General features: G+C 46.4%; 1 protein-coding gene across 10 annotated transcripts in view; it reads right to left on the bottom strand.

Moving 5' to 3' along the window:
• Nucleotides 1-14,210, bottom strand: part of PAG1 (phosphoprotein membrane anchor with glycosphingolipid microdomains 1) — a 142,049-nt gene that overhangs the window by 20,587 nt on the left and 107,252 nt on the right. For 9 of the 10 annotated variants that reach the window (XR_005017054.1, XR_005017055.1, XR_005017053.1 and 6 more), the window contains 2 exons: nt 5,035-5,240; nt 3,322-3,373 (listed from right to left, as the gene is read on the bottom strand). Coding sequence is in view for 5 of the 10 variants with exons in the window: in XM_036830631.1 (XP_036686526.1) it covers nt 3,322-3,373; nt 5,035-5,240 (258 nt within the window). In the remaining 5 variants the exon portion in view is untranslated. Of the gene's footprint in view, nt 1-667; nt 793-3,321; nt 3,374-5,034; nt 5,241-14,210 lie in introns of those variants that run through there. The other variant, XM_036830634.1, reaches the window with a different exon arrangement.

The raw sequence follows: 14,210 nt of genomic DNA, 5'->3' as shown, positions 1-14,210 counted from the left end.
TAGATTTAAATTAAGCGAAATGAAATAAAATCGAGTTCCTCAGTTGTACCAGTCACATTTCAAGGGCTCAATGGCCACACGTGGATCGTGGTTACCCTATCAGGGCAGTTACAGAACACTTCCATCTTGGAGGAAGGTTCTATTGGACAGGGCCGTCCTGGGAATCTTCCGAGGCCGCCATTCACAGAGCTTCCCATCTGGTAATGACAAATAGGCTATGGCAGGTTGTGGGCTATCAGGTCCCTTAGCTCAAGGTGAGGGGGGACCAGAAGCCCCAGGGCTGATCAGAATCAGCTCCAGCAGAGAGACGCCTCATCCTTCTCCCAGGGGTGCCGGAAACGTTACCCTTTTTAAGGGTGTGTCATGCCGAGGAAAACATCACTTTTGTCATCTGAAGGGAAGGGACTTAAATCTGATCAAAGATAATGTCACTGATGTCTGAGACTCATAATCAGCCAAGTCTCTGCTTCAAGGTTCACCAAAACCATCATATGCTAAAAAGTAGGTTTGCAAACCCTTCTTATTCTCACAAACAAATTCAGGACACTTGGAGGGAAGGATGGCATTGATTGTTTTCCACTGGGCTAGCACGGGTGGACAGTACATGGCATGATATGCCAGGCTGAGCTACAGCTATGACTAGTCTGAAGGTAAGTTGGTAGCTCACATATTTCTTGAAATATGCAGCTGGTCCCACGTAGCAGCTGAATCACTGCTGATATGATCTGTTCCCCCATCCCGCTCATGGAATGCACGGCCTGCGGGACCCAGGAGGCCACACCGGACCATGTTCCCGGAGTCCACCTGGGAAGTTCTGATGTAAATAGCACCACAACCTTGGCTAGCTGGCTTCACAAATTCTCTGACTCGGGAACCAAGTAATAATAACAGAGAGCAAATAGCTCATGCTGCATCATGATCCAAACGTTTACTGGGAGTCAGCTATTTCAATCCCGTGCACCCCATGAGATGGGTCGTTGTGTTTGGTTGCAGGGCGGCTGCAGACACAGGTGCCCATGCACAGAAATGACGTCACCCCTGGGCAGGAGTCAGCTGTGGGGGAGGACGGCTCCCAGGTGGGCCCATAACAGCACAATCAATCCGTCACAGCTGAATTATCGTACTCTAGGCTCTCGCCACCATTTCTTCTCTTAGCTTCTACGAGAAAACGCCTGCTGGAGCTCCAAACACAGAAGCCAGGAGGGAGCCTCTCTCTCACTGCAGCTTCAGATGCAGCCATGGGAAACCCCCGCCAGCCTTTTTCACCTTAGGATTTAAAGGCAGCTCCTCTGGGGCTGTGGAGCGATCGGTGTGTGTCGGGGTGTGTGTCAGAGCCGGGATCAGGGGTGGGGAATGCTGGCTGACTACAGGGACTTCTCAGGCCTGGGATGGAGACTCTGCAAGTTGTAGAAAATTGAGAAGCTAGGATAGAAGCTTGTAAAGAGAGCCATGTGATGTGTGTGTGCAAACGTGCTCTAGCGTGCACTCCCTTGCTCACACATTCATATGAGAGAGGCTATGGGGGGCTATTAATGAAGGACACTGCACATGGAGAGTCAGATCTTCCTTTTATCCACCCGCCACTCTCTTCCTGTCTCACCCAGGGCTGCTGCTGGGCGTCAGCAGGAGAGCAGGAACCGAAGGGCTAGAACAGAGGTTCTCACACCTGAGCAAACATCAGGATCACCTGGAGGGCTTGCTCCCAGGCCCCCCCCCCCCGAGTCTTCTAACAAACGCCAGGTGGTGCTGTTGGTCCAGGCCATGCTTGAGAACCGCTGCTCTAGAAGGACAACAGGAGGGGAGGCTGATGGAGATGGAAGCCTCTCCGCCAGTCCCGCCTCTCCCGCCCACGGGCACCAAGGAGAGTGGGAAGGGGAAGAAAGCTGGGGCCTGGGACCTGCACGTGGGAGAAGCCACAGTGGAGGCACCACCTCCTCTCCCACCTGCCCTCTGAGTACCTGCACAGCGGCAATCCAACAGAGGCGCTGGGGGCAGGGGAGAAGTGGGGACATAGACAACCAGAGACTGCAGTGTGTGTGTTGGGGGGGGGTGGTGAGCCGCCTGCAGACAGAAATGAAAGGAAGGAACACCCCAGGGGCTCCCAGGAGAGGAGGGCTGACCACTTCGCTGCCTGGCCTGGAAGAATCCCGCAATCATAGGGCAGGGCGCCCGGGACGCCTCCTGGGTGAGCTTGGAACCAGGCTGCTGGCTGCGTGTTTCATACCAGACCTCACACGACATAACTTCACTCATCCATCTTTCCTTTTTGCCCCTTCTTCCTCCAACCAGTTTATGTCTGATCTTGAGAAATTATGTCTGGGACAGGAAGCATCTTCACCGTTTCAGCCTTGAGAATATGAGGGTGGCCCCATCCCCAGCTGCTGGAATTGCTCAGCCAGTTAAGGGCATGGGCCTGAGGGGAGAGAATGAGGTGGGACCAGGATGGCCAGGTTGCTCCCTATCTGGGTGGATCCAAGAGGCCTGCGGGGCTCGATCAGGACCCTTTAGGACACAGAGCAAGAAAACCCAGCAAGGCCAGGCCACATCTAGGATGCTGGGGGCCCCAGGCTCCAGTTAGCTTAATGATCAGCTGTTACAGGTTGAATTTTATCCTCTCCAAATTCCTATATTGAAGTCCGAACTCTACCTTAGATTTGACCTCATTTGGAAACAGGATCGTTGCAGATGAAACAAGTTAAGATGAGGTCATATCACAGGCCTTAAAAAAGGGGAACTTGGACAGAGACAGACACACATAGAGGGAAGACGGTGTAAAGAGTCACAGGGAGAACACGATGTAAGGGCAGAGATCTTCAAACCAAGCATCACTAAAGGCTGCCAACCGACCACGGGAAGCTAGGAGAGCGGCCTGTAACAGATGTGCTCTCACAGCTCTCGGAAGCAACCAACCCTGCTGCCACCTTGATCTCGAATTTCTAGCCTCTAGAACTGTGAGATGATAAATTTATTATTTAAGCCACTCAGTTTATGGTCCTTTGTTATGACAGTTCTAGCCAACTAATACACCGGCTGGAGCCCAGCAGAGGCAAAACAGAAACATCCCTGCAGTAGTTTGGAACTATCTGAGGATCTTTCCAGCGGTGGCACAATTGCATCCATTTCAGAAGCTCTCCCAACAACCTGGCTAATTGCACAGGCCTCTAGCCACGGTGAATATAAACCTGCAGCAAGAGGACACAGCCCAGGCAGCCAGTTAACTCTGGCTGAATTGCTTCCCTGGGTTTCCTTCAGGTTGTAAGCTTGTAGGGACCTGCTTTAGATAAGCGGCTGATGCTTTAAAGCTCGTGCACGCGTGCTCACCACGTTCATCAGGTTCTCATGATCTCCGCTGTGCTGTCTCGGCTTCTTTTCCCTGAAACAGAAAAGGAAACATGGCTGTAACATCCAACGTGCCATCTAAAATCAAACATACACTCCCCTTTCCTATTCGAACTTTGATCAACATTTAAATAATCTCTCTTTTAAAAACCAAGTTTATTTTTCCAAGGAAGCAGAAGCCGGACAATTCACTCTACCCCTCCGCTGCAGGCAGCAGGGTCCGAGGGAGTCAAGTCCTAGCAAGGGGCTGGTCACCTCTCTGGACCTCCCCTTCCTCCAGGAGTAGAAAATACAAGTTAACAAGAGGACTGGGGCAGTTTCCTGAGTAGAAACTGTTTATGTCTAGAATACTGGAATGAGTTTTTTGTTTTTGTTTTTTTTTAAGGAAATCAACAATTCTCATCTCTTCATCTTTCTTAATTCAGTCTTTGCAAAGTCACACACTGCCATGGGATTGAGAAAATAAAGAAAATACAACTTTTGGCTTGTCGGGGAGGTTACATGCTCTCAGGATGAGTCATATGTACTTGCAGTCCATGGAAAAGTCCATCGAGTAAAAATAGAATTTATTTTTACTCGGGACAGGCTAAAGAAAGCCATCATACTAGAGGCTACCTTTCCCATAGATGTATAAGGCAACAGTGACACCTAGTGGGAGCATAAATAATTGCAAGGCAGGCCTTCCCAGGCCCAGGAGAACAAACACTCCTCTAGTTTTGCTTCTATTTCTTCATCTTTCTGATCAGTTAGTCTCTCTCCCAGCCCTGGAGTCCTGGATCCAAACCGGGCAGGGATTTGGAGGCTACTTGTGTTCAGGGAGTCTGGATTTTCCCCTCTTGACAGAGACTTTAGGGCACAAAGCCACATCCAGACTTTTAAGTGACACTTGTCCAGTCTCTTCCAAGGTTATTGAGAAGAGTTTGGAAGAGGGCTGGCTGTCAGCTGGTCTTCACTGGCTCCCAGCAGCAGCCCTCACCAGAGAGCTGCATATGTTGTAACAATGTCTGAACACCTGGAAAATCACTCTTGGTTAGAAAGGACTTTGCTTCTCTCCAAGCAAAGATCTCCTTTTTTTTTTTGGTGGAGGGGTTACACATTTTATTGTATATGAGGGAGACAAAGAGGGAGGAAGGGGGGAGGGGAAAGAGAGAGAGAGAGAGAAGTATAATTCTAAAATAAGACAAGATGGTTATTTCATACACAGAATGTTTCTCTTGCAGAAAAAATGAATCTGTTTCTTAACAAACTGCAGTTCTAGATAACAAATCCTTAATAAAATGACCCCCTGAAAGCTACAGAGCAGCAAAAATTCTTAGTAACTCTCAAATTGCAGCAAAAAAGAGTATCTTTAATGCACATGATACTTAGATTTCCAAATGTCCACAGATGGAAAAAGACAATACACATTTTGACAAGGGTGTGCTCATAAGAATAGCAGAAATTTCTTTCTGGGAAGTTTCATACATAAGGGCTCTTCCAGGTGCTCCCCAGGAAAATCAGATGTGGCTTTTCACTGAACTAATAAAAAGCGTCCTGGGCTCCTTTGCGGTAGAGAAGTCAGTTAATCTAACATACTAGTTTCTGGGAACGTCTATGCAGTGAGATGCCATTCATCACAGGCTTTTTATATAGGAAATCTTCTGGGTCCAGGGAACATGTTATTTTAAGGCTCTAGTAGACATGCACTGCTCTCACCTGTCACAACTGGAGCACAGAAAGATGAGGAAGGTGATGAGGAAGAAGGTGGCCACAGCTGCCAGGCTTCCCCACAGGGTGATCTGCATTTGTCCCCCACTCAGCAAGCTTCCCTCGGGTCCCATAGTGGGTGGTAAGTGGCACAGGCTGCTGGATTTGGTCAGTCCTTCCAAGGTGGCGACATGGGGGCAGAGGGCTGCGTCCTCCTGCAGAGAGAACAACGTGTGTTTTGACAACTTCTCGCGTGAAATGCCAGAATCTGGGAGTAAGTTCCTCGTGGGGCGTGGGGTGGAGGGGGTGTTTGAGCAGAGCAGGGAGTTGTGTGCAGAATGCACTGAACTCGACTTGGAACTCCCTCTGGGCAAGTTCCCCTCTGTGGTCCAGGCCTTTGTTTTCTCACCCAAAACGCAAAGCAGGAGCGTGCAGTGCCTAGCGCAGTGTTTGAGGCAACGGATGTCTTGTTATTTGGATATGTTTGGGGATAGATTCTTAATGTCTTCAAATAAATTTAAGACTCCAAGTACTCCACAGCAAATGAATAAATGCTTATTTGGTTTCCCTTGTTGTTTTTTTTTTTTTTTTTTTGCCAGAACAGTGTAAAGCATTTATTACAGCTTTCACAAAAATGTAGTTTGCATCTTTCCCACCTGAATCCCCAACTCCCCAAACCTGCTTCTCTTTGAGAAGGTTTAAGGTCAATACAATTAATGAAGTAGATGGTCTTTACATTCACCTTCATAAACAGTTAACTATTCTGAGTATGTGACTTTATTTTCAGGGCTGGCTTTCACTAAACTTTGTAAGCACTCAATAAGTCCACTTTCAAAGGGATGGCTGAAAGTCTACGCAAAGAATGCATCACCGGCAGCAAATAAGACCTATTTATAAACAAACTACAAATTGAGTATAAAAGCTAGGACATATTAGTACCCTGCATGTGCCTGGGACTCGAGTGCTTTCCTCATTTGATCACTGCCACCACGCTGTGAAGAAGGCACGGCTAATCCCCATTTTTCAGAGACACTAAGTTCCCCAGCGGTGTCACCGCGCTCAGTGGCAGCGGAGGATATGAGACCAGCCAGCTCTGATTCCAGCGCCAGTGGCCTCAGCCCCTAGAGGGCGCTCCTTCTCACTGGGGGCTACCGCTCCCCGGTCCAGCTACAGCGCTTCTAAATGAAAATGGCCAATGAGTTCTGTGAAATATTTTAAGACTTTTAGATTTTGAAAAACAGAGTGCTGGGGCTTCCCTGGTGGCGCAGTGGTTGAGAGTCCGCCTGCCAATGCAGGGGACACGGGTTCGAGCCCTGGTCTGGTCTGGGAAGATCCCACATGCCGCGGAGCGGCTGGGCCCCTGAGCCACAGTTGCTGAGCCTGCGCGTCTGGAGCCTGTGCTCCGCAACAAGAGAGGCCGCGATAGCGAGAGGCCCGCGCACCGCGATGAAGAGTGGCCCCTGCTTACCACAACTGGAGAAAGCCCTCGCACAGAAACGAAGACCCAACACAGCCATAAATAAAATAAATTAAAAAAAAAAAAAAACTCAACAATAAGAAAATAAACAACACATTTAAAAAAAAAAAAGAAAAAAAAAAGAAAAACAGAGTGCTATATCAAATTAACAATGATCTCTCGTCAGAGATGCCTTGTTTAAAGAACATTTGCTTTGCACAATTCTAGAACATTCTCACTTAAACAGCCTTTAACTTCATCTCAAGATTCATGAATAAAGTCAGCAAATAAATATTTTTGTCATGATAATTCATCAAAACTCAAAACATTTTTTTTTCATGAAAAAGACGGTTGATGTTTGCATTTCCATTTGCTTCCCTAACAGACCTGGGACTGTTATGTAGCTATCAATGAGCATCTACATCAAGCCAGCACCTGGGGAGCTTACGGAGTCACTGTGGTTCAGCGAGACCAGATTTTCTCCAGGTGAAACATTTCACATTTATTTCAATATTTAAAGGTGACAAGTAATAAAAAGATGGAGAAAAAGAAATTTTATCTGCAAGCATGCAGAGAGATTTCTAGATGAAGTCGATTGCTTTCTATATGGCCTTGAACCAACATGAACACTTCTTAATGCTCTATAAATAAATAAATTACAACTTCCTGGGTAATACAGAACTTCTTTCTTCCTGTGTTGGTTATATATTATACCTATAAACACTACATGCATACAGTAATGGATGGTCAAATTGCCTTTGCCTGTTTGCCCCTGGACAGCTATAACTGAGTGAAAATCACCAGCACTTCTCTTATGATTTGTTGAAACAATGAATAATTCACTTTAAACTTAGACTACAAATTGGCACCACAAGTTATTAAAATGCATTCAAGCACATGAATGACGGGGACCTATGAATATATATGAAATAAATTTTTACATCCAGATCCAGGTTCATGCATAACACATTTTAGGAGGTACAAAAGATGTCTGTTGTGCAGGAGTTTGTGTGTTCCTTCTTTCCTTCACTCATTCATTCATACAATGATTTAATCAATGTCTATTTATAAAGTTCCTGGTTCTTAGAAAATAGTTTGCTGAGTGAATTATTCAAAAGGCACATATCTATCCAGCAGGCCCCTCTCTCCACCTCTGGTACACGTTTCTCTTTTCTCTTTCTCTCTCTCAACAGGGGGAGGCGACAGAATATAATGAATTATGTGGTGCTCCAACTAGCAGAACAGTGTGGGGAGAAAAAGGGTGAAAACAGATTATTACCAGCTACTGAATAAAGGATGTAACTCAGAGAAAATGTGTCAAAACTCCCGGATCACTCCCCTTCAACCAGAATTTGCAGAAAAGCTACTGACAGAAATACTTTTTTACAAAAGTTCTCATCGTGGACAAAAAAAATCTCACAGGGAAAAGCAAGATCATCATCTGGTACTGTTTCTGAGTCAGATTATCAATACATTGTACCTCTAAGGGCAAGGGCTCCAATTGTGTGGGCAGCTTCCACCTCTCAGAAACCTCTGTGTGCAACTCGACCAGGAGCCACACAGGTCACAGCTGTGGTGGCAGTGCAGCAGGAGCACCTACCCTTGCAGGGGCCAGTGGTGTGCGGGGGTCTACACACACATGACCTCCCTCCCAGTGCGATTGTTCCAGTTTTAGAGAAGGTCTGCACCACCGGTACTCTCGTCTCCTGGTCTCTTTCTCTTTTTGGTCTTCTGTTTCCATAATTCTCCTGCCCATTTCTTCTCTGGTCATCTCCTTCTTAAATTTTAGTGGCTTATCTGCTGTTGAGACGTGACTGCCTCCCCCCACCAACCCCGTGTGTGTAGACGGACTGTCCCCACCATGTGTGTAGACGGACTACCCCTCCCGTGTGTGTTGATGAACTGCGCCCCCCAGTGTGTGTAAATGGCCTACTTCCCCCTCTTTCCCCACCGTGTGTGTAGATAGACTACCCCCTTCCCCCCGCCCCATTTGTGTAGATGGACTACTCCCTCCCCCCACCGCGCATGTAGATTACCCCCTCACCGCGTGTAGATGGACTGCCCCTCCCCCGTGTGTGTAGATGTACACGTATGACTTCCACATTCCTCCCTCTTGGTGGGGATGAGAGTGGAAGCCCTGTGTGGATGGTCCAGGGCTTTCCAAGAAGTGGAATGGACTTTCCCCCCAAGGCTGGACCCTCCTGCACTGGTTTCACTGAACTTAAATGCAGTGCTCAGGGTTCTTTCGTGGAGTTCATTTTGAGCAGGGCGGGGCATCGGTGTCCTTCCCTGAGACTCAAGGCTTCTCTCAGGATTAGCGACAGAGAGAGAGAATGAGGACAGCGAGGCACAGGGTCCGGGAAGTAAGAAGTCACCCTGAAAAGGAAGGGCCCCCGAAGGAGCAAGGGTTTTCTATATAATACGCTGTGCGCCTTTACCAACCAGGTCCACGTGGAAAAGATAATCCAAGGCTGCGGAGTCCCTGATGTTGCTACTGGCCTTGGGGACCAGCTAATTTTCTGCTAATTCCTATATCAAGTAAGATGTTTCCTGAGCATCCAGAATCAATCCACACCAGCAGAAATACATGAACAATTTGGGGCGATCTCTCATGATTTTTTCAAGGAGATATTTAAGCCTATTTCTCTCCATCCTGTTCCTACCTGTCTCAATAAAATTGCATTCAATTATAGAATACTGTTTCTTCAAAGTTAAAAAATATCCCGTTGTCAGACCACATGTGTAAATATTCTATGAGTTATTCAACATAGAGCAAAGGACGACCATTCACCGTGCCTCAACAAACATTTATTACAGCACCTGAATGCCCCACTAAGATGTGTTGCAAAAGATCATAATACTAATGAAATAGCAGATTTAGTTTAATAGTTGTACATCAATTTTTTTTGTTTCAGAATAGGTTTCACCATTGGCTGCACTGATGTACAATCATGACCAGTGACTGTAATTTAATGCATGATATTGACAAGAGGCAGTGGCATTTCACCCACCCCGCAACTTTATATCATTTCAGACTACTGTGGGAAATTGTCATTTGGCCCTGAGAAATGTCGATGCCTGAGTTTATAGGACTGCTTTTGGGGACTCTTTTAGAAGTAGGGTTGGATAACTATTTTGGACTAGAAGCTCCATAATCACTCATACTTTTGTATCCATTCCTTTCATGATTTTAATCAATAAGTGATTCAATCTCGAGAAAAACCGAGGGCCTTTCACTTTAAAAGCAGGTGCCATTTTTAACCACAAGGGGACAGTATAATTCTATTCTCAGCCCTAATCAGCAGGCTCCTCCAGGACAGACCTCAGTTATTCTTGCTGTTGGTGCCTCTGCTGAGTCTTTTAACTGTCTTCATTAGCCTGGACTATCCGCCACCCCAATCAATTCCAACAAAAAAGAAAGCAAAAACCGGATGAAATGAATGAAAGTTGCAGCCCAACTACCAGCTATTTATTTCTTTAGCCAAACACATTTAACAGGTAGGTGCTCTGATCGCTGCAAATTCTGTATGATTTGGTGGAGCTGGGATGGCCGGTGAGATTAGCTGTAGAAGCAGACACTTAGTTGTTCTGAAGCCGGTTGAGGTCAGTAATGATGGTCATTACCATTTTACAGCTGTCCTAGTTGACTCATAATTAAGCATGTTGGAAACCACCTCTACATGACTCCTCACCAATGGCCGAAATAAGGAGGCCAAGGACCCATCGCCATGGGAACGCCTCCTTCCCGGGTCATCACAAGGTGTGGGAACCGTGTGGTAAAATGACACTTGACGAGCAACAGATTAACCAAACACCTAAATTCTCTTCTGGGCTTCTGTCCTGTGAAGCACGTGGGCAGATGCACAGGCTATGGAAGCATGAACCTCTCCACTGAAGTCTCTGGTCTCCTGAAAGAGTTTTAAGCTCAAGTATTCAAATTCGGGTCAATTTCTCTGCAGACCAAAGGGGCTCCGCTATAGGTAAGCTTTGTACACTGAACTCTGCGTGAGAGTCAAGCGGCTCTGCTGTAAACACAGAGCCACCTCAGAGAACGCCTACTGTCCACCAGGGCCCTGCTAAGGCCCAAGGGTCTCTGCCATACCAGTTGTTTCCAAGATATCCCCGCTTCTCTCTTTCCCTGAGTCGGGGGGAAACACACCCAAAGAGCGGAAGGTGGTAAAGGACTCCAAGGTAAGATTTTCTTTACGGTTTCCCAAATCATTTTACATCACTATGGAGCAGTATCTTGACATGTCTGCCTGCAGCAGCTTGAAGCACGAGAGAAAGGAACCTGGGAAGCCTTGACATCACCAAACTGGCCCTGCTGCCATCAAGGCTTGCTGCTGCTGTGGAAAGAGCCAGGCATTCATCCCAAGAGCGGGTTATAAATCCTTCAGGCCATCTGTCAGCGTAACCTGATTTCTTCTTGTGCATATTAAACCTGTTGATCCCCATGGGAAATGGGAAATCAGACCCTTTGGGAGTGTGTGTGTGGCTGTCACTTGTCTTCAAAAATACATTAAACTTACATTACAGAAGTAACATAGTTTATTGCTTATCAAAGCTCTGCCGCCGTTTTGGTTTCTGCCTTCAGAAAAGCCAAAAGGCGAGTGACTTTGGTGGGTAAGGAATGCCTTCTAAGGTTGTTGTTCCTCCTATGCTGACTTGAAAACCAATTCCCAAGGTTCATTTTTTATTTTTAATGGTAAATCTCATGAGAGAACAGGAGAGGGGTCGGGGAGAGAGAGAGAGAGAGAGAGAGAGAGAGAGAGAGAGGGAGAGGGAGAAAATGATTCTGACAGACATGAGTGAGGAGTCCAGGTAAAGGGTCTTCTATTTGCATAAGCAAGTCTTAATGGGCTGTTTCACAAAGTGTGCAGTTTGAACTTTAGGCTCTGTTTCTTCCTGCCTTGCATGTTTGCTCATCTGATCTGAATTAAAAGTTCCTTGAGGGCAGGGATATATCCATCTTGTATCCCACCACATTCTCAGCATCTCCATGAGCTGGCAAATAGGAGCCAGTCAAGAAATTTTTACTGAATACATGTTTCTGCGAAAGGAGGATTCCCAAGCTGACTCTCAAAATGCAAGTTTAATGAATAATTTATTAGGTAAGGGAGAGAAGGAGAATAAAAGAGAAGAGCACATCAGGCAAACAGTTAAAAATTAAGCCAAGTATGTCTTAAGGCAAAACCTTAGCTCTGGAACAAACACAGCCACCTGCCTTTTTTGTACTGTCACCAAAGCGGCCTGAGGTCTCTTGAAAAAGGTCCCAGCACTGGAATTACTTGCTTCTCTGTACGTGAATTCTCACCACCCTTACCAGGTCTCCACACTGGCGATCTCAATGTGTCCCCAAGCTTGGCGTTCCTCTGGCCCCTTCTCAGCAATGACACGTCACGCCTTCCTCCTCTCCTAGGAATCTGATACATACCTCTCTCTTCCCTCCCTCACAGTCCTAGGCTTTACATTTCTCAAAGGAAAGGGGAGCCTTAACTATTCTTGGCCGTCTTCGCACATTTTCATCTGATGGAAGCCTAACCATCCCTCAGGTCTCAGCTTAAACGTCATTTCCTTGGAGCAGCTTTTCTGATGCTGTTTCCCCCTCCCCAGTTTAGTTTAGGCCCCCTGCCTTTTTTTTTTTTTTTTTATTGATTGATTGATTGCTTGATTACTATGTTGGGTCTTCGTTTCTGTGCTAGGGTTTTCTCTAGTTGCGGCAAGCGGGGGCCACTCTTCATCACGATGCGCGGGCCTCCCACCATCGCGGCCTCTCTTGTTGCAGAGCACAGGCTCCAGACGCGCAGGCTCAGTAGTTGTGGCTCACGGGTCTAGTTGCTCCGCGGCATGTGGGATCTTCCCAGACCAGGGCTCGAACCCGTGTCCCCTGCATTAGCAGGCAGATTCTCAACCACTGCACCACCAGGGAAGCCCCCCTGCCTTTTTTTTTACAAGCTTTTCCCTTCATAGCATCACTCAAGAGTAGAGTGATGAAGCCCTTTGTATGTCTCTTCCACTGGTCCAAGCTCCAAGAGGGAGGCTGTGGAGAGACGTTATCTTGTTCACAGCTGTAGTCCTAGTGTGTGGCACACAGTAGGCACTTAATACATAAGTTGAATGAATTAATAATGAGTAAATAATTCCGAGGATCCAAGAGGAGGTAGATACTGACTTGGCCTTCAGAGATGGTAAGAATTAGAAGAAGAAATTCTTTTTCTCAGTCTTCTCAAACAAGGCTGAAATTTCTCGGGGATGTGAGGGGTTCCACAAGCTGGCTTGCCTGCTTGACTAGCTGGTGGGGAAATCTCCATGGTGCTGTCTCCATCCTACACATGATCGACTGGACTCTCCCCACGTTCCCCGCAGGGTCCTGAAAAGGCCCAGTGTGTATCAGTTTTGACTCATAGGCTTGAAATAAAAAAAACCACGGCCATCCCCACCATGTTCATAACCCCCAGGTGTCCGCCCATCTGGGACAAGAGCAGACAGGTGAGGACATGGGAGCCACGCCATCTTTCTGGCAGGCTCAACTTCACGCGGTCGTGACTTGTTTCCGGCACCAGAGAGAAGGCTCACTCTCCTCCGATTCGCTCACTGCTCACTGCCAGCCATGGCATCATGGGTCCCCCTTCCAAGGGAACTAGCGCACTTTGCAGCCCTGGCACCATCTTCTTCGCTGGAGTCCAGTGGGGATGTGGTGTTTACACACAGGCCAGTTTACTGAGATGGGACTTTTATTTATTTTTATTTTAAAAATTTGTTTTCTTGAAGTATAGTTGATTTACAGTGTTGTGTTAATTTCTACTGTACAGCAAAGTGATTCAGTTATACATATATATACATTCTTTTTCCTATTCTTTTCCATTATGGTTTATCACAGGATACTGAATATAGTTCCCTGTGCTATACAGTAGGACCTTGTTGTTTATCCATTCTATATATAATAGTTTGCATCTGCTAACCCCAAACTCCCAACCCACCCCTCCCCCAACCCCCTCCCCCTTGGCAACCACAAGTCTGTTCTCTATGTGAGGTCAGGACTCTGTTAAGCACTGCTTTGCCCTGTTTTTTATTCGGCTTCTGATGCATGGGTGATTCATACACTTTTTTAAAAAATAGTAGTAAAAGACTTAACCAAAAAAAAAAACAAAACAAAAAAACCCCACAAACCCTTCAGTGTCTTTGCTGAGAGGTTCAGAAATTTACCATGTGACACAAATGCCTCTCAAATCCTCCACTCATGGACCATGATATTTAAAAGATCAGATTCATTTTAACACTTGAACTGTGGTTGGACACGAATTACAAATGCTCCAGTATCTGTCACATCCCACTTAGCTTTTACCAAGCCCTCACCTAACAATGCTACCTCATGGAGATTGTACATCAAAGGATGCTTATTCTGGGAAAAGGAAACCTTCAGGATGGAAGAAGTGGAATTTCAGAGTTAGATAGCAATTTAAGCCACATCCCAGAGGAATCCCAGTTCGTAGTACTGGTTTCATTGTGAGTTAGATCAGCCACACCTTCTGATGTAGCCGGATGTAAGGCCTCTGAGGTAAGAGTTAACATTCTACCCAGGCACTAGCAAGAAGGTAGCGTGACTTATTACCCAGTGCTCAACACATCAAGGCCATCTTTAATTCTCATCTTTCCTACATTTAAAAAACATTAAGAATTCTTTACATCATAAAACTGGCCGACAAAATGCTTTTCATTGACTTCTAGA

The sequence above is a fragment of the Balaenoptera musculus genome, chromosome 17 (assembly GCF_009873245.2).
Source record: "Balaenoptera musculus isolate JJ_BM4_2016_0621 chromosome 17, mBalMus1.pri.v3, whole genome shotgun sequence".
Classification (NCBI taxonomy): Eukaryota; Metazoa; Chordata; class Mammalia; order Artiodactyla; family Balaenopteridae; genus Balaenoptera; species Balaenoptera musculus.
This window is presented reverse-complemented; position numbering and strand designations above follow the sequence as displayed.